Source organism: Falco peregrinus, chromosome 5 (assembly GCF_023634155.1).
Source record: "Falco peregrinus isolate bFalPer1 chromosome 5, bFalPer1.pri, whole genome shotgun sequence".
In the NCBI taxonomy this organism is placed as follows: Eukaryota; Metazoa; Chordata; class Aves; order Falconiformes; family Falconidae; genus Falco; species Falco peregrinus.
The window spans coordinates 21,619,001-21,639,154 of record NC_073725.1 but is presented as its reverse complement, the minus strand read 5'-3'; the positions used below and the strand labels follow the sequence as shown (position 1 = coordinate 21,639,154).

Sequence of the window (20,154 nt, the reverse complement as noted above, 5' to 3'; positions counted from 1 at the left end):
TGGGACTTCAAAATGTATGAAGGGAGTATATGGCTTCGTGCTCGAGTATACGGCTTCATCCTCCTCCCTTGACATGTTGGCCTGTGCATGTCAAGAGCTCCCACAGAACTGTAATATGCTGAGCATCTGAACATTTCTTCATTATTCAGAATTGCTTCATAGGCACTTTGCTACTTAAAAAAAATGCATGCTTTGTGCCTTTCAACATTTGTCAAAGACTGTTATCACAGCCAGCTCTTAGACTACTGACCAACTCTTTAAAAGACATACCTGTTACAGCTTAGGGAAATGAAATGGCCACAGCATCTGCAAAATTTCTCCTGTGTTGCTCTGCATTTAGCTTGGAAAAATTTCTGAATACTGCAGATCCTGAAGTACAGGTCTTCTGTTGTTTAAGATCTGAACTGGAGGCAGTTAACACATTTGTACATGATCTTTATATATCAGGTTTCCTTTACATTTTGGGTTGCATTCAAGATGGTTTTTGTGGGGATTTGAAGTTACTCAGCAGTTCACAGCTGTGACCCTCAAGTTTTCTTGTACAGTGGCCTGAAAGGTTTGCTGTTTTGAGGCTGATAACTTGCATTTGTTTTCAGAAGGGCATAAAGTGTAGCCCAAGGCAGTTCAGGACAGTGCAGCCGACACAGCAGAGAATGACCCAGGGCAGCTGCTGAGGCAGGGTGTGGAAGGAGAGTGGTGCTTGCGGCATTGTTTGACCAATCATAGTTTTCTACTTGGTGACTCTATGTATATGATATTTTTTCAAAGTCTCTGGCAAGACTCCTGTTGATTTCTTGGGCTCTTTGATCAGGCTCATTTTGAATAAAATAGACTAGGAAAAAAAACCTCGAAGCAGTAAATGGAAAATGGGCATTTTTCCTGCAGAAAACTGGGGTATGTGTTCCTTCTAATTTTTTTCCAGAAACACTTTAAGTCGCCAAAGAATTAATTTTTTATTGAAACAATTTTGCATTAATAAACTAACTCTTTTAAAACAAGTATTTTATTTCTGCTTAATATGTCTTTTCTACTTTTGTTTTTCCCATGAGTTATGCTTCTCGTTTTGTTCCTTTTTGCTTTTCCCTTTTGCAAGATACCAGAAAACAACTAAAGAATGGGAAGGGAAACTAGTAGGAACATGTAATAAAAAATGTGAAAATTAACGTTTGGGTTTTTGGTTGTTTTCCAAATGGCTCAACGGAACTTCATTTTGCGCAAAAAGTGTGTGCTGATCCTATGCATGGGCAAACCAACCTATTTTTCTGTGTACAAAGCTGTCATATAGCACACAAAGATACATAAAGCCAACCTGTGGGACTCTAATATGTCCTTCTCAGAGCTTCACCACCCACACAGAAGAGCTTGATGGCTTTTAGTTTATGTGGATGTTGATCTCTTCTGTCATGAAAGTGAAAAGGTATAAAGGAGGGGTAGCTCTGCCAATGTCACTTGGTCCATGCCAAGCTGCGCTGGCTGAGAGCTGTCCTGGGGGTTTTGGTTAATGGATGAGGATAGCATGGCCAGGCTGGATGATGAATGTTTGCAGCTTTTCTCTTACCGTTTCTCCTCCCTCCCTTCACTCCAGTGCATGAGTGGCTGAGTGGCTCCTGAACAGGCTGCGGAATAAGCATCGACATCCATTTTTAGTTAAATTGTTACTGATTCAGGTTTGTCTTGAGCGGTGGTAGTAAGGAGTTTGGCCAACCATGCATCAGCAGCAGATGTCTGGGGTAGTGATGGTGCCAGCCCTCCCAGGACATGGTCCTTCAGGTCTGTTCCAGCTCCCAGCTCTACCTCTTCCCTTAACGGGGGGAAGAGGATGGGTCGTATTTGGCGTGGTGCTTTGTGATCCTCAGCAGCAGCCTCCCTCAAGATCATTGCGTTCGGCTGAGCTGACCAACTTGTCTCTTCCTCTAGATTGCAGTTTTGGAGGAAACACGTACAACAGCTCCATGAAATGGCACCTCCCTAGTAACCCCTGTGTTACATACCAGTGCCAGGTAAGGCTGTCATCAGCGTCGCGCTAATTGAGTTGTGAGCTTTACTCATGAAATTCTGAGCCTTGTTTTATCCAATTCAAATCAGCTGAAACATTTTATACCCGAAGCACAATAGGGACCTTGCATTTAAAGTAGTTTGAATCCACTCAGACGTGGCCAGCTATAACCAGACATTCAGAAGGGTAGGTGTTATCTGGCTTGAGTACTGTGATACTGAGAGATTGCTGAAGGAGGGGTACACAGCCATGCCATTTCATGCTGCCTTGACCTTGAAATAAGTCCTCCTTTTTTTCAGCATGCTAAGCCTTTTGTGAGATACAAACTATTACTGTAATAATCAGACACTTATGTGTGTATGTGTCCACAGGTTTTACCTGGGATGTTCTTTAAGAGAAACCCACAACCATATCTTCTTTTCCTAGGCTCCTGTGCTGTTACCACTGTGGTATTTTTGGTAGTTTGCCTGTTTGCAACCACAACGTTTGCAAGATTGTCCATTTTCAGGCACAAACCAAGTAATTACATAAGGAATTTTAGGTTCTGTCTGTGAACAGGTCTGCCATTTTTGCTGACAGTTGGATCCGGTTTTAGTAATAACACTCAGGCAGCTACTAAGAATTGCAGCTGTTGGAAAGAGGAGAGATGGATGAGTATGAAGACCTGCTACAAACAGGAGAAAAGAGGTTCAAGATTTTTTCTGTGATACTTCTGTTCTATGAAATTCACCTGCATTTTTAAAGTAAACTACGCAGAATGAAGTTGTAGCAGCAGTACTCTGTATCCTTGCACTTAATGAAAAGATACAATGTGAATTTAGATACTCTTATTGCTACTAGCTACTCATGGAATGAGCAGTTCTTTATTGCCTGCTTCAGTGTCTAAATGCAGTACTGGGTGATCCTCTTTACCTTAGATCCACACATTTGAAACCAGGTTTCCCCGTCCTTCAACTGCAAAGCTGCAAGCAGTAAAAAAAAAAAAAAAAAAAAAAAAAAAAAAAAGTAACAGCCTTTTGTGCACAGAACCTCACACCCAGATTTGTTCAGGAGGACTCTTGACTTCTGGGACAAGAAGTACAGGAAATGTTAATTTACTAATACTTATCAGGCAAAGCATCAAAGATAAGCGTCTCCCCTCTACAGAACAAGATGCTTTTATCTGCTTTCTAAGTCTTTTTTTTTCCTCCAATGGGAAAAGGACAAGAATGCCTCACGACCTGCCTGTTTTCACCAGAGCCACATGGCAGATTACTGAGCCTAAGAATTCCTGATAAAGAAGGATTCCTTTTCCTAAGAAGGTGCTTGGTTTGTTACCTGATGCATTTTAAGGCAAAGCCTGTGTCTGGAGTCAGGGAGACTCAAGTGGATCTTTTGACTGTGGATTAACCTGAATTCTGATAGCAGGCAGCAGGTACAGACAGAAAAGATGTTTTGAAATCCAGTGCTCCACACCATGTGCCGGGCTTTAATTGCACTGCTAGTAATTGTGGATTTTTGCCTGTTAAAGCAACCACAACGCTAACAACGAACATGTCTGATCTGCATCTTTTTCAGGAAGGAGTGATAGTAGAGTCGGAGGTACAGTGCGTTGTTCATTGCAAAAACCCTTCCAAACTCACGGGAATGTGTTGTCCTGTGTGTCCAGGTGAGATTTCATGGGAAGATGCTGTTCCATATGTGCAACTGTATTTCTGATGATAAATATCATTACCTGGGAGGTTGCCTCTAACTTCTCCGTTATGCTTGACAAGTTACTAAAATGGGGGCCAGTGGCTCACAATGTACCAAATGACAGAAGAAGAGAGTGCTTAATATTTTTTAGTAGAGGGCATGCAGACTAGGGGATTCATGGGCAATAGCCTGTGATGATATCCACAGATGTATTTACATAATTTTTCAGAGGTTCTGTCAGCTCCTTTTGCCCGGCTGATGACTGGGATTTTGTTAGAAGGGGAAGTATAAGGGTAATCCTGAAAAAAAATTAAAGAGAATCATTTCTGGAAGGGGAGTGGGAATAGGTTACCTTTGTGAAGCATGGTAGCAAACTAACATGATTTTATAGATTAATCTGATTTTTAACAGAGGTTTTGTAAGCAAGCACTGCTCCAGTTGTGATCGAATGGGTTTATTCTAATAGGTTATAATTTTTGCCCACATCTAATATAAACTCAGGGAGTAAGAACGATTAGTAAAAAGCAAACAGCTCGTTGCAAAGCCACTTTTGATGGAAGACCTGGCAGCCTTGACTTCACTAGTGCAAATTTATCTGCTGTAGAAGGATGCTTGCTTTCCCCAAAAAGATACTGAGGGGTTCTCAAGCCTTTGAAGGCTTCCAAAGTGATTTGTATCAGAGAGGATGGTACCATTTACTTTCCATGTTGTCCTATGGTGGGGTGTATTATAGAGAAAAGACAGTCTTCTATCCTGAGCTAAACTTATTCAAATGCTGTTTTCCAGGTTGTATATTTGAAGGAAGACTTTACAATGAAGGAGAAGAATTTAGGCCTGAAGGAAATAAATGTACCAAGTGTTCTTGTATTGTAAGTATTTGCCTTTTGGCATTGCATCTCCCTGTATGAACTTCAAAAGCCACATTATTATTGCCATAACAAAGCAAAAAATATAAGGAATTCAACACTGTTATGCATTCTTCTCTTGGAGTTCAGGTTTCTGTTGAAGATTTCACTGCGCTAATACATTTTATCACTCGTATTTTGAATTTAGCACCTTTTCTGTGACTTTACGCTGTAGGCAGAGCAGGTTATTTGAGGGTCAATGTGTTACATTAGAGATGCTTTTTTGTGATGGGATCATGCAAGAAGAGACAGAAAGCTTTTCGGGCTTCATCTATTGATCAACACTACTTATTAGATGTTTCCTTAAACCGATCTTTCACAAGGATTCCTTTCAGCTGTATGCAGCAACGGTCTTTGCTCTGAATTACTGAGTGAAAGGATGAAGGGTAGCCTACTTAGGCTGTCCCAGGTGGATTTTGGCTTGATGTTTAATGAAAAGGTCATATCCTGGATTTTATTCTTGACTAGCAACAATAGAGAGAGGAAGTAATAATTGCATCCTTTGGGTAATGAGCACAGGCTTCTCATTCACTTCCATTAAGGCAAAAGATAATGCTGTGTGAGTTGGGGCAGATAACTTGGGCTTCATTGGTGTGATCTGTGAGACTGGTAAAATGCAAAGTTCAAACCACTACTTTTGTTACAATCGATGGGCTGGTTGTCAGCAGATAATGCAAGGCTGGGGAACTCTGCATTTCAGTAGAATGCCAAGAGTTCTGTCAGTACCAGACACAGCTCTCCTGCATCATGAAAATAAAATAAAACAGGGGAGAGAGAAGGGTGGAATTCAAAAATTAATAAGTTTATACACAGACACATATGCACATTTAATGAAACTACTGCAGAGAACTTGGACTGGTTTGTGGGAGAAAAAACCTGGTAATCTGCAAAATTAATTTACGTTAAATCATTACTTCTCCTGTAGAGAATCGGGCTACTCAGGTTGTTCTGTTTCATTTGGTTTTTTAAAGTTTTAATCCTGTAATAGTGAAAATATGCTGTCACGCATGTCACAGAGATATATGCCCTGGGCTTCTGCTCTGCTGAATGCCTCATGTCCCAGGCTGAGGAACATTGCTCCCTTTGTACTTGGTGGGTCCCCCTCTCAGTTCAGCTTCAGCTGCAAAGCAGTAGCTTTATGCTCCAGCTTTCCTTAGTCATGTTCCTCAGGGGAAGGCAGGTCTGAATGGTTGAGAAGTCTGTGGAGACATGCTTGAGTCTTCTCGGGCTGCACTTTGCTCTTTCGTAAGTACTGTACAGATGTTGCCTATTGCCTAGTTGTTGGTGTGCCAATATTTCCTTGATCAACTTTCCTTTGTTCCCTAAACAGCAAAAGCAACTGTGCTGAGAAAAGCATGGGAGGTGGGAGATACTTGAAGAGAGCTATATAAAGAAATATAGGAGTATAGGGTCAGACCTGAGGGTCTTTCCTGGACAGCACACATCAGCAGACCTCGGCTGCAGAGCCCAGTCTTTGGAAAGCTCTCTGGGAGTTCAAGTTTGTGGGATTTTCAGCTCCAAGTGGTGCCTACTAGATACTGTTGAGCTTCTAAAGAATGCAAACTGGGTGTTAAGATGGGTGTTTTTTGTTGTTTTTAACATGCATTGCTTGTGCAAATGAGGAAAAAATGGGCATCTTGGGAGCTGGGGATCCCGGTCTCCATGGAGCAGGCTGGCTGGCTGCAGGGCTTCCCTTGCGCTCCGAAGGGTGGGGGAAGCCAGGGCACAGTTGCATGGGGGCGATGCGCTCAGTCCTTACCTGCCGTGCATCCATTAATATGGTTTCTGCTTAACACCCCTTGTGGTTCTGGTTATTGTCACTGCAAACCGGACCTAACCCACCCAACTGATTTCATGGAGGTCACCCAAACAGCCGTTAGCTAATAACTTTTGGGTTGCTACCGAGCCGGGCAATGCCGGCAGCAGTGAGACAGAGATGAAAGGCCCTGTATTCCATTACCAGTCTCCTAAGCAAGCCGCTCCTTGGGGCGACTAAGATTTCGCGCTGAAAATGAAAATGTATCACCTCTCACTCAATGCATATTGCCTGTCAGGAGCGAACGAGCTGGCTTTTAATGACTCGGTTTCTCTGGGGAGAGGCATTTGTGTAAGGAAGGTGGACGGGATAATAGGGATCTCCTCGCACCCCGGCTGAAACCCAGCTGTCTCGCAGTAATTCATCTGTCTGGCCCATTCCTGCTTTTCGTGATAGGCCAGCAGCCTGTTCTAGAGAAACTTTGGATATTTTCCCTGCCATAAGCACCTACTTAAATGAAGGACTGGCTGCTTTAATCAAGTGTTATTTCTCAGATACTACTTTTATGAGGTCGAGAGTGTGTTTCTGCTTGAACAGTGAGAGCACTTGGCTTACATGTTTCCTTTCCTACAGCCGGCATTAAAATAGTCAGACTGTGATTATCTTAAATGTTTTCATTTTCTCTTTTGATGTAGCACGTTTTGGGGGGAGCAAAAAATACTGGAGGGGGAAGGAAAGCGAGCCAAGGAAGGAGGAGAGGAGGTTTGGCAGGAAAGTGACCTTGCGTGAGAGTGGTAACCATGGAGAAGCTTATCTTTAAATGGTAGTATCCAAACTCATAACTAGCCCCTTTTGACTCACACCGCTGTTACCCAGAGCATGGGCGCTGCGCGTTTTGGCATGTGAGGCATGCGGCGGTACGAGGTACCACCATGCTGAGAGCCAGCAGCGCTATGGAGACGCCGCAGCCCAGGACCTCTCTTCCTCCACACCCCCACGGAAAGAAGGCAAGCAGACCTTCTCAGGAAAGGGTTGGAGGCTGGGTTATGGCATTGCCGGGATGGCCAAGGGCCAGGAGAGGGAAGGGTCGCATGGTCTGTCTGTACTGCAGGGAGGCATGTCATGGGGATGATTGTCAGCAGGGTGTCCACACAAGTTTGGTCCCCAGGCAGCATCATTTCACAAATGCAACACCGGCTTCTTAGCTGCTCTTCCAAATGAAGCAAATAAACCCCAAATGGCTGGAAGCAGAGCGTGGGGATTCGGGGCCCTTGGAGAGCAGAATTTAAAAACATCCTCTGCTGGATCTCCTTTGCATCACTGGGGGCTTTTGTACACCACTGCTCGGGCATGCTCAGAGGGACTCAAGAGGCACACAGCTCCTGGTCTGCAGTTATATTTGTGGGTCTGTGAAGGAGATACCTTGTCACTTATGTTCCTGAGAGTTAAGGTGCAAAAACTGCATAATGAAAGTTTTGCATAATGAAAGTTTTGCACAAAGAAAAGGAAATCACACTGAGAAAATCTGTTTCAAAATCAATGAGTAGCAGGCGTTGCAACTGTGATAAGTAATGAGAAACTACATATGTTAGTGTTTTGGACACTGAGGATGGAATTCATCTCGTCTAGGTCCAGCCAGTCAGAAGTAATGTGTCTGGTCTGAACTACTTACTGGAGCTCCTCTTCAGTTAATGGAGAGAGAGAGGTGGGATGGATTACTCTCTGCAGATGCCTATCTTCCTCTGCTAACTACAGGGGGAGTCTGCCCGGCTCCCTGGCCTCTGTGGTGCTGAGGATGGCTGAGGTGGGTCCCGCCTGTGCAGTCAGCAGGGTGATAAAGCACCCTGATACTGCTTTGAAGGCCTAGCTTTAGCAGGTACCGCGAGTTGCCGAAATACGTTCCCACCACAACAGGCTGGGGGGCAGATACTCCAGCCTACTGGGAAACTCAGGGGAACACGCATCCTGAGGAAATGTATCCTCAGTGAAGGCTGGTAGCAGAAGCTATGTCCAAATTCAAATTGCCATCCTCAGTGCAGTGCCAAATGCTGATCTTCCCAAATTTCCCTGTACTCCAGCAGCTTTGATTCAGCTCCAAACTGCAGCAGACACTGTCTGCCCCCACTCTGGGGGCTCAGGAATAGAGACGAAGGGTTGTAGTCTGGGGTGAAAAAGCAAAGACTCGGTAGGAGGAGCGTTTGCTTTCTGAAAGTTAGTGGCATAAGTAGAAGTGGTTGGCTTGTGGGTGGATGCAAATGGAAATTAGTAATACTTCAGAAATATGGGATATGGAGGGGTTGTCACTGTGTCACTTTAAGACACAACCCCTCACCCCACACCCCACCCCAAATTTTGCCTGCAGATTTTTTGCAAGGCTAGAAAGTCTGATTTTCTGACTAGCCTAATAAAAACACAGTCTTCCAGGCAGGTGAAGAAGTATGGCTGTGCAGGTAGGTGTGGAAGAGCAAGGACTTGGTATGTGCTGAACTTCAGCAATAAAAATAATGCAGCAGAGAGACATAGTGTCCTGTTAGTTATTCTTTCTTTATCTGATTTTCTTCAGACTTAAAAAAACATACCCGCTTCTGTGGAGATGGTGCACTACATGTGCCATGTCTGAAATATTAAATTCCTTTCATTTTGGAAATATCAAAGTTTAAAAAAATATTTTGACATTTTTAAAAAAAATGTTGGTTAGAAAACAAAGTGAGGCTTTTTCTTTCCTCTCATTGACATGCCTAGCCATTTTTAATGTTGTTGGTTTTTTTTTTTTATTTCTCCCCAAAAATGAAAAAAAAATCTCAAAATATGTGCCTGTGAAGAAGTTAAAAACAATTTTAATAAAAGTCTTGGAGTAAAGTTAAAAATAAAATCAATCACAGTTTTTCTGAAATACAATTAACTCTGGAATAGCAATGCAAGTGGGCGTAATTCAGAGTAATTATTCAGTGTAAATGATCCGTATTCATAACCACTTCAAATCTCAGACTTTGGAAAGTATCTTTCTGTGGCAAGCTCTCATTTCCTCCCTCTGTGGACATTTGAATTTCATCCTAGATCTTTCCTATCTGCAGAGCATCCTAGCTCACCTAGTCCAAGTGTGTTCCCAGCTCATGCTGCAGAAACCCTTTCTCACACTTTTACTTTTGGTGAGGATCAAAGGGGTCTTTCTATGCAGCAAAAGACTGCCCAGTTCGGGCACCTTTCCAGGGGAGCAGAGAGATGACTCTTTAAGCGTCATGGGTCCAGAACATACAGCATCTTTCTCATATCCCTTCCTTCCTAAGCACCTTTTGCTCACCCCTCCTACCCTTCAGGGTTCGGTTCAGATTTGCTTTCCATGCATCAGCATAGCCCGTGCTCCTCTGGCCCTGCAGTCAGAGGGGTCTGCGCCAGCTGTGCTTCCTTCTCCTCCATCGTTCCGCAGAGGTAGTGCTACCCAGTTGTTTTTATTTCTGAGAAGGCATCTATGGCACCCAGTCAATGTATGAGTGCCTGTTGTGCTTCATATCATAAGGACATGTATTTCTGTCCCCAAGAGAAGAGAACATGGAAGAAGAATGTGAAGAAAGATAAAAGTGGGATTTGGCAGATTTCTGTGGGGAATTTTTCCTGCTGGAAAGGGAGGGTGGAAATGCCGAGGAATTGGAGGAAGGAGCTCTGCCTTTATAAGGCTCTTGTTTAGGCAGCGACTGTCTTTCTGGTTTGATGATCCAAGACAGCATTGTGATAATTAATGAATTAAGCAATACTAGAAGCCGTGAAAGACTTAAAACTTCCTGGGTACCTGAAGGGCCTTAAGTAAATGCTGATAAACACCACCCCAACTGTGTGTTGCATGAGCAACCTCTTGTGTACAGAGAAAAAGTGTCCAGGACTTTCTATCATTTAAAAGAAATGAATGCACAGAGCAGGATCTATTTTGCATTCCTAAAGCATATAAAGAAAAAAATAGTGCAGATTGACCACATTTAAATGGTGATAATAAAGGCTTATACCTTGAGTGTAGGTTGCTGTCACTTTTGAGAGGAAAGGAACAGAGCTTATGCTGTCAGGTGTCTGTCCTCTGTTGCGTTAAACTTTCCCTAATTAACAGGCTGAGATTGATTGTTCTTATTGACAAAGAAGAATTAAGTACACAGAGCTTTAACAATAAAGGAGAGCAGTTAAAAGGCAGCCGCTGATGAGGGGACTATTTTTATTGGCGTTGGGCTGCAATGAAGACTACAAAATTCTCTGCTGTAACTCACTCCTTGCAAAGGCAAGTAACTGTCTTGGAGGGAAAACAAAGAACCTGGTTAAAGTAAGCAAACAAATAAACAAAAAAAGGACCTGCTGGCCAGCAGGGGATGAAAGGGTTGCACGTGGTTTCCGAAGCGCCCTGCCAAGACAAAGGTTTTATGTGAGAAATGTCTGTAGCACTTCTGGTAAGTGGCTTCAAATGGGAATGCGTGTGGCATCTCATGGGAACGCTTGTGTGCAGAATTGATTTGGGTCTAAAAGATTCCCACAAGTGGTGGTAGGAAGCAGTAAAAGCAATAGCTTGTCAATTAACAGGGCTTTTGTTTGCCAAATATTTTATGGGGAGTCCGAGACCCTTCTGGCTGGTGTTACAATGAAGGAAAGGCTGAGAAGAGGAGGAGTGCTTGGCTTTCATGTTTGTCACCCTTTGGGTTTAAATAAACTTGGATGTCACAGGTTTGGGTCTTGTTATCAGGTAACAATGGTTAATGATTTTAAACTTGCGCACAGCCCTCTGTGTCCTGAGACAAGATGTTGTAGTATGCACAGGCCTGCTAAATGAATTTACACAGGAGACCTTCATCAACTGCATAACACCTACTGGTTTTCCTTTTTCAAAAGCAAAAAAGAAAAAAATAATTAAAGGTTAGAGAGAATACACTGTTACCTGCAGGTCTTTGGGTTTTGTTTTTTCCCCTCTCTCTTAAGTCTGAGATCACTTTGGATCGTGCATTTTTTTAGTTAATTGTTCTGAGCTGTCGACTTTGTTCATATTGAATGTCTTTTGTAGAAGACGTAAAGTGAAACTTGGGATCATCAAATCTGAATTGCTGTTGAGCTCTCGTGTGATTGCCAAATTCCATCTTGACTCACTATCAGTCTGCCTAAATTCTCCTTGCTCTTTCCACTGCATCCTACAGCTTCACTTTTGTTTTCTGCCCTGGAAGCATTTTGTGTGTTGATAAGGTAGCAAGTTTCCAACCCTGCCTGATAAACTGTTCTCCAGCTGGCATATGTGATGAATTAACATTTCTTGCAACAAACCAGTCATATAGAAAGGCTAGTCAAAGCTCCTTGGATTCCATCAACTTTTAAAATGTTAATGAACATAGTTATTACTTTTGTTGCCTTATTTAATGATGAGAGACAAGCACATTGGATAGTCAAGGGGAGGAAAAAAATACCCAGCAAATTATTTTCAGGACTGTGACAGGCTGTAACTTTTCTATACAAGCCATCCTCTTAGGCTGAGTGCAGGATAGGCAGGATAATTCTTCGGCTGTCAAAATAGACATGGGAAACAGAAAAGGGGGGAAATAAGTACTTTGAGACATGACAGTGATTTACTTATTCTGCCTTTAAGCTGTCAGAAATAAAATTTGACTAGGAGCCAAACTATCATAACATCTTTGGCACTCTTCTGTGGGTACATCAACCTGAAGGAAAGCTGCAGAAATCCTTGCGGGCAACTTGGGGCTGGGGTCAGCAGTGGGATGAAAGCTTCCAGCTTGTACTGTAGGTGCTTGAATACGGAAGGTGAGTCCTTAAAAAAGCAAAAAGCTTTCTAACTCTAGTGATAGAAATTGCCTGGATGTCTTAACTTTCTCCCAGGAAGTCACACTCCCATGGTACCTAAACTTCTGTCCCAAACATGACTGGAACACCATTGAACATGACAATCCTGAGCTTCATTGAAAACCAAAGAAGTTTTCAGCTCTCTGCCAGAAGCTTTGTAACGAAGCCTTGAGATTTTCTTCAGAATGCAGATGTGTGTGGGGGTTGGTTTGGTTTGGTTTGGTTTTTTAAACTGGAGTTTAGAGGCATTACTCAATATTTTGTGCTCTAATCATTGAAATGGAAATTTCTTTATCGCCTCTACTTGGGTGTCAGAGCCAATGCAATTGAAAGTGCAAAGTCCAGATTTCCAGCAGGCTCAGATCTGATGTTTGAGGCGTCTAAGCCCAAAAGGATTTGAGTGGCTCGCATGCTTTGTCTGGTTTCTTTTCCCTTTTTTCTTTCTCCAGAACACAGCACCAGGAGAGTAGAACAGAAGCTAATGTGCCAATAGTGTCTTTCTTCACAGGAAGAAGCAGAGCTGGCCTCAGCACTGAGAGCATAGCAATGAGGAGAGTCTTGTTCCTTTTACTATCCTCTGCTTTGCACCCAAGTATTCAACATGCTGAGTAAAAATTTGAAAATGAGAAAATAATTAATTCCAAGCAGTCTAAGGATTTTGTGCTTTTCAGCACTCCGTCTGTTCTCTTCCTCCCTCTCCTAGTTGCAGCATAACTTTCCTTCCCCTGGATGCAGCTGAATAGCAATTCTTCCTCACAATCCCAGTTGCTGATGCACTATTTATTCTTTCAGCAGGCAGCTGAACTGCCCTGCTCTCTGTCTTTTGAGGTCAGGGATTTTTTTTTAATTCCCCAAGGTTCCTGCAATTACCATTCCTCCCCCATCTAGGTTTTTTAGTGCTGCACTTAAGCAAGTATGGGTATGTACAGGGCATCATGCAAGGAGGGAAAATCCTATGTTTATTATATCTTCTACTACCTGCTGCTCTTTGTAGTTGACGCGCACACGTAATGTCTCTTATGCATAGTACTTGGCCGGCATCTGCTACTATGACTTTGTCTTTCTGACTGTGAACCTGATTCTAACGCAGTGAGTATTTTATGAAGTAGCTAAAAGGGAATAGGACCCATAAAAGTTGACACCTGGTGGAAAGCAAGCCAGGGAGGCATTTTCTTTCCCTGTGGTGTTGTTACATTCCTTGTGGTCAGCAGTAATAGCTCTGCCTCTTGAAGTATGGGCTGTGGGGTTTTGTGCCATGTTCAAATGGACATCGCTCGAAGCTTTAGCATTTATGGTGTTTGGAGGACACGTTCTCACTTCCTGAGTATTTAGTAGAGCAGAGGTAACAGCAAGCAATTATATGAAATGAGAAGAAAGTTACAGGCTGATTTGAGGGCTGAGGGGCATGGAGGGGGAAGAAACATGCCTGTACATCAACAGAAATATCGTCAACCTGTGTAGCATGCTTGCTGTTGTTCCCCTGAGACTGTTTTTGCAGTATTTCTCTGAGTCAGATAGGAGGCTAATAAGGATACTATTAATACGCCTAATGACCGAAAGTACTTTCTGCAGCTGTCATGAGCGCCTTTGTTTCTATTTCTAAATACCTTATGTGGCTGCCTCTCATTGCTGTCAGTCTCTGGGAAATCCTTTATCTCAAACTTTCTTCAGTCTTATGGGAAGAGAAGGTGGCAAAGTTCCCAAAGCAGACATGGATTTTGCTTGCTTGTTCCCTGATGCTGCTCTTCAGGCTTTAGTGAGAAGCCCAGTATGCTCCGATTACAATGCATTTTTGATTCCTTGTCTAATATTTAATGTGGGGCAATGGGTTTCAAACAGAGAGGATGCTCCCTTCCCAGGATGTGACGAGGTTTAGCAGAGGGGAGCCAAGTCAAGCTCAGGGATTAAGTTTTTTCCTTCATGATGTAGTGGTTGCAAAACAATGTGTAAAGTGCTTGTTGCTCCAAGGGAAGCAAGCAGGGCTCACTGGGACCCTGGAGCTGCTGCAGCAAGGAAAGGTGCCAGCTTGCCCAGGAAAACCCAGGAGTATCCAGGTGGTACAGAGATAAAAATCTGCCATTTCCAGCTCCCCACAAATTCCTTCATCTCTCCTTCATTTTGAACTCTACCTTTTTCTAAATACTGACATTTATTAAAGTGGGGAAGCACACAGAAGACGTGGCCTGCAAGTGGGCAGATGAAAGCAAAGGCAAAACAAGAATAAATAATTTCTGTTATACAGGATTTATACAGTATTTGTGCTCCTGCACGCAAAGTAAGCCAGTTATACTGGGAGTAGGAGTTTTAAAGTCAGTATGACAAAAATAATTTCTCAAATCTTATTTGAAATTCATATCAACTTTTATCAGATGGAAGACTTTCTCTTAGGGATGATACTTGCCCACAGAAGGAAAACTAAAATAAGATGTAGCATACCACACATGCCCAGTCAGAATAGCCTGAAATATTCATATCTAGAATGTCAACCAGCATATTTGTGGTTTGACTATAGAATAAATACCATTTAATATTGTTAATTAAAAATCATTTAAGCACACAATCCCTGGATTAGCATATAATATTGAATGCATTAAACTCAGCTTCCCCACTTTCCCAATACTGAACAGTAATTTGGATGAAATTCTATAATAGCTTGCAAAATTACTGGTTTAATAAATCAGAATCAATACATTGAAAATGTGTAGGAGTGTGAACAATTTGTCTTCAACAGCTGGAACACCAGAATGAGGACGTCAGCCCTATGAAATATTATCAAGATGTTTCTTCCCAGCCTGTTGACAGAAATTTTTATTTTTTTTTTGAGGACTCAGAGTTTCAATGTTTCAGTGTCAAAAGGAAAGCAACGGAAAGAAACAAGATGGAAATTTTCAAACGTGGTAGCTTATGATTGTGGTCTTAGTTTTGACTTTTGGTGCCAAAATCTAAATGGCCTCAGATAAGACAGTGCTGAATATCACCACCTTGTACTTGAGTAAGAAAGTCTTAGCAGCACTGGCTTTGAAACCCTGGCCCTAGGGCAGGAGGTTGGTTTAGCCCTTTTAAACACCATTTCATTTAGACCTGATGTCTCCTCCTTTTTCAAACAATGCCAAACGTAAAAGGTTACAAATATTAAAATGAATGTGGTTTTCTGTGATGAAGCTGAGGTAACTGTATTGATAAAAATGGAATCCAGGAGCTGCGTTGAGTGTTATAAAAATGAGGAACTAATTATGCCCACTGAATAATTTTATCACCTATTGCTAGAGCACTGTCAAAAACAGGAGAGTGCCGTCTTTGGAGAGGGTGATGTGCTGTCTCTAATTTTTGGAAAATAAAGCTGTTTTTCTTGCAATCCCACGCAGCCGCTGCTTTCCTGGCTCAGCCGTGTTCATTTCAGTGGTGTTAGCTCGGGACGGACCGCGTCCTGCATTTGCAATTTACACTGTTGATACTCAAGACCAAATACAGGCAACCTTCGTAGTGACATCTCACGTAATGGCTTGGAGGCTGAATGGAAAATTTAGTCTAAATGGATTTTTTTTTGCCATATTGCAAAAAAAGTGATGTGGTGGTGGTGGGGAGAGATGGTGCTTTTTTCTTCTTTTTTTCTTTTCTTTTTTCTTTCTTTCTTTTTTCTCTTATTTTTTTCTTTTCTTTTTTCTTTTCTTCTTTTTTCTTTTTTCTTTCTTTTTTCTCTTTCTTTTTTCTTTTTTCTTTTATTTTTATTTTCTTTTTTTAAAAAAAAAAAACCAAACACAAAACAAAACACCTGGAACACCCCCAGTGAGACGGGAGAAGTGGTGCCTGGGTGGGTACCTCTATAGGCGCGCGTGTGCGTGCGAGTGTCCCTGGGTGCGGGTACCTCTGCGGGGCCGTGTTTGTGTGCACGCGTGCTCCTGCGGGGCCGTGCGCGCGCGCCCCCGCCCGTCCCCGCGCCGGGTGCGCGGGTGCTGCGCGCTGCTGCCCAGCGCCACCTGGCGGCGGCGGCGGGGATAAGGTCTCCCCGCTCCGTCTTCCCGGCTCTTTTGAAGTTAAACACTGTGGAGGTAGGTTTGTAACTGCAGACTTTGTAAGAAGACCAGGAGCCACAAAGCGTGGAAGGCGGTGGGAGCGCTAAAACTTCTTCAGGGGACCAGGAACTGCTGCATGGCCGCGCCGAAGGTCGGCAGCTGGCGGGGTTACCTCAGCTGTGCGCCGGTGGGTGCAGCGGGCGTTTGGCCCCCTGCCCCTCAGCCCGGCCCGGGGGCGCTTGCCCACCTGTTTCCAGCAACACATGGGCTGCAGAAAGGGGAATTCAGTGATAAAAAGGGACAAGTCAACCCCATGTGGAGGTGACGGCACTGAAGGGGCTGTCCCAGAGTTCGGCAGCTCCTAAGCAGGGAAGCAGCCGCTATGACTGCCTGGAGAGCTAATAACAGACGCTTAATGAGCGGCACGTTTGAGATTCCAGCAGCTCCGTTGAGATTCCAGCAGCTCCGTTTCCGCGTGCAGTGACCCCCCAGTTTAAACACAATTCCCTAGAACCTGAATGAGCATGACCCCGTTTTGTGTTTGAGCTGCCTTCCTAGTTGGTGGTGTTACTGGGCATGAAGTTCTATGTATTTATTGAGGCCTTTTACTAGTGCTCCTGTTCTCTGCTTTCGTCTCTCCTCGTAATCCTTTCCCTGGTAATAAAACTCTGGTCAGCAGGGTAAAACCGTTGGATTTCATTTCTGGTGACAGTGCTGTTTTTTAAATAAACCTTTGCCTAGATAAACTGATAAAAATATGCAATACTGGAATGACTGGCATTAATAGACGGAGATGGCTCTTGGGGTTCAGCCTAATGAAAATGATAGGAAAATACAAAAGAAGGAAATCTCAACAGTTGTGCTCCGCTGGGGAGTTAAAAAAGGCTGTATTGAACTGGAGTCTAGTCAGCTGCAAGTGCTAAGTTTAAGTTGTTATTTATTATCAGAATGACCATAAATGAAATCACCAATCATTAGCTCATAATGTGTAAAGAGCTCTGAAATGTCTTTGCAGGCCCAGCAGACTCCCAGACGGCCGCTGCAGCTAGCTCAGCCTCTCGGCCTCCTTGCAGCAGTTCGCAGGATGCAGTGGCTTTGCTGCAGGGTTATCCACGCTCCACTTACTTTCTCCTCAGCTAATTTGATGTGGAAGGCCTGCCCACACAGTGAAGCAAGCTGACAACAGCATGGGACAAGCAGGCTACTGTGCAGGGTGCTTTACTTAGGAGGTGATGGCTCATCAGTAGCCATGGCCCTGCATGGGTTAGCCACTCAGTGTTCATATCGCCACCGAAGTCAGCATGTAGGGGACAAATTAAAGTTGCAATGTTAAACTTGCTAACGCTTACTCTTTGGCAAGGCTGGGAAGGAAGAAAGGGACTGGAGATGCTCGTAACCACCCCGGTAAACAGAAAATAGGTTCTCAGGTGATGTGCCTTCCTCTTTGAGATCTAAGGGGCAGCAGGGCCAGGAGGCATCTGCCTCTCTCATTCTTTTAGGCTGGCTAGGAGGAGGATCCAGCCCATGAAGTAAATAATTAGGAGGGCCTGCGCAAAATACTATTACAATTTAGAAGGAGAAGCAATCTATGCCCTAATAATTCCCATTCACGTTTTATTTCCCTTATGTCTGAAAGGAAGGGCCTGGGGATGGTGTCATAGATGCGTAGAATAAAATGTAGATGTTTTGTCACTTTTTTCCCATTGCTTTCTCTCCTTTTGCCGCTAGCAGATGATGACTTGCTAATCCTGGGAAGAATCTACTCACCTGGGTTTCTGTTGGGGCAACCCTGGCTGTCCTGTGCTTTACTTCTCATAGGGAGACGAGAGGGTTTTCCTTGAGCCATCACTGGTTCTCTCACAGTTGACTATTTAAAAAGAAATATCTTGGGCTACTTAAGCAGTGTCTTTGCGTTCACTAGGACTCTGATGGATGCCTTTCTATTAAGCATGTCGCTACATTAACCTGTTTAAGTGCTTTGTATATCTGAATCCTCTGTTTCCTTGTTCAGGCATAACGATCTGTAGACTGAGGCAGAAGAAAGGTTCATCTGGGGAAGTGTCTTGTCTCCAGCACTTGGTATAAGGAGACGTTAATATTCCTCCTAATACAATACATAATGTTTTACCACAATCTCTTCAGAAAACTGTAAGAGATGCTGAGGCCAGGAATGTGCTAATTAAAAAGTGTAGTAGAAAGATCAACTACAAAACCTTGGGTAGGTCATATTGACTTAATCCCTGTGGTGTTATGTACAGCCCCATCACGCAGAAGTCAGAGGGTCAAAGGCATTTTAGCTTTCTGTGTAGTTAGAAGTGTCACAGGTTTTGCTCTGGCCTTCCTGCTCCTCTGAGAGGGCACGGTGGAGAGGTGGAGGCCAGTACTGTCTCAGGCAGCAGAAGCTACAGTCTTCAGGTTGCAGAGCTAGACTAGCTTAATTTAGAAGTGGAAGATGCCTGAGATGTTGGGGCAGCTGAGGGGGATAATTTGTTATTTACTAAAAGCTTAATCATGCATTTGGATTACTTTTTAATGCATTTTTACTCCACTAGTGCTAGTCTGTGCTTTTAAGTAAACATGCTCTCTTTAATCTTTGTTTTCTCTTGCTGATAAGGCTGTTCTTAGTGACATGGCACACGTTTACTGTAAAGTGGGGGATCCTTTAGCTGGGATAATGGGTTGCTCTCAGTACGTGCCAGCTCTCCGATGAGCTACTGCATGTTAGCCAGAGCCTGGCAGCGTTTTCCTCTGCAGCACCTTCTTGGGTCACTTACAGAGATGACGTTCCAAAAACTAGAAGAATAAGAAATGTCTTCCAGTGACTAGCAATAATTGAGAAAACTCTGGCATATGGCAGACTTTGAAAAGCACTTATGGTTTTAAGGAGAGAATGTGACATACAGATGTTGGACTAGTGTTAAACAGCTACAAATGAAAACTGGACAAACAGAACAAGTTCTGGGAGTTTGCATCCTGTGAGCAGAGCATTGCCTCATGTTGAAGGAAATGTCCTAGCAGATATACCAGTTGCAAGAGAAACAGGATTAAAAAATGATATCTGAATTTTCTTGAGTGAGTTTAACTGTGGATGGTGGAACACATTATTTGTAGCTGTTAAAAATGAGATAAATGTTTTTGTGTTACTTTAGCGATAGCCCTAATGAAGAAGAATTTTAGGAAGTAGGGAAAGGTCCATATGACTTCAACTACAGCTATATCCCTGGACTAATAACACCTTCTCTGGACAAAATGGGCATGTGGCCAGCCAAGCTTAAGTATGAGCTCACCTTCCACGGGGACTGCCTGTCCTGCTTTCTTGAAAGGCATCTGTATGCAGGGCTTATTTGCAGTGCTCTTTCCTTGGTTGTGGCTTGTCCTGTTGGAGACAGAAGAGGAAGCTTGATCTGGCTTCACACCTTATCCTTTCTCCCCACATGAAGGCAGGCAAAGAGCCAGCAGGAGAGCAGTGAAATATATTTCATGCTGGAACATTTAATCTCTATGCATTTTCCCAGGGACCGTGGCTTTCCCCTTTTCTTGCATGGTGTTTTCACGATACTGAATGTTGTCTATTAATCTGATATCCTTGAGAACTGTCAAAAATAGAAGACTCATGTGAGTTGCAGGATTTATTTACCTTCCTCTAAAACACAGAAAAATCTCAAAACACAGGACATGTATTAGAAGAACAAATCATTATGCTGAGGAATTTAGTAAAAGAATGGTTACTTTTGTCCCTGCTGCACCTCCTGCAATACAGACCATCAGGAGCAGGAGCAGAGATGTATTTAGCCAAGCATGGAAAAAAAAACAGAGCACAAATGTGTTTATCTTCCCATGTTGGTAGAAAGCACATCATTTCTATGTAATTTGCAGTAGTGGGAAGGGAATTGAGAGATGCCCTGAGTTATGCTGTACTGAGCTGGAGGGGAGGCAGAGCAGGCAGGAGGTGAACAGGCAGCAGTGCATTTGCTTGGCAAGCTGAACGGGATT

General features: G+C 43.3%; 1 protein-coding gene across 2 annotated transcripts in view; it reads left to right on the top strand.

Annotated features, from left to right (window-relative positions):
* The window catches only part of BMPER (BMP binding endothelial regulator), a 145,181-nt gene that overhangs the window by 34,511 nt on the left and 90,516 nt on the right, over positions 1-20,154 (top strand). For both annotated transcript variants that reach the window (XM_055806836.1, XM_055806835.1), the window contains exons 4-6: positions 1,918-2,000; positions 3,554-3,644; positions 4,457-4,539. In XM_055806836.1, coding sequence (XP_055662811.1) covers positions 1,918-2,000; positions 3,554-3,644; positions 4,457-4,539 — 257 coding nt within the window. The remainder of the gene's footprint in view (positions 1-1,917; positions 2,001-3,553; positions 3,645-4,456; positions 4,540-20,154) is intronic.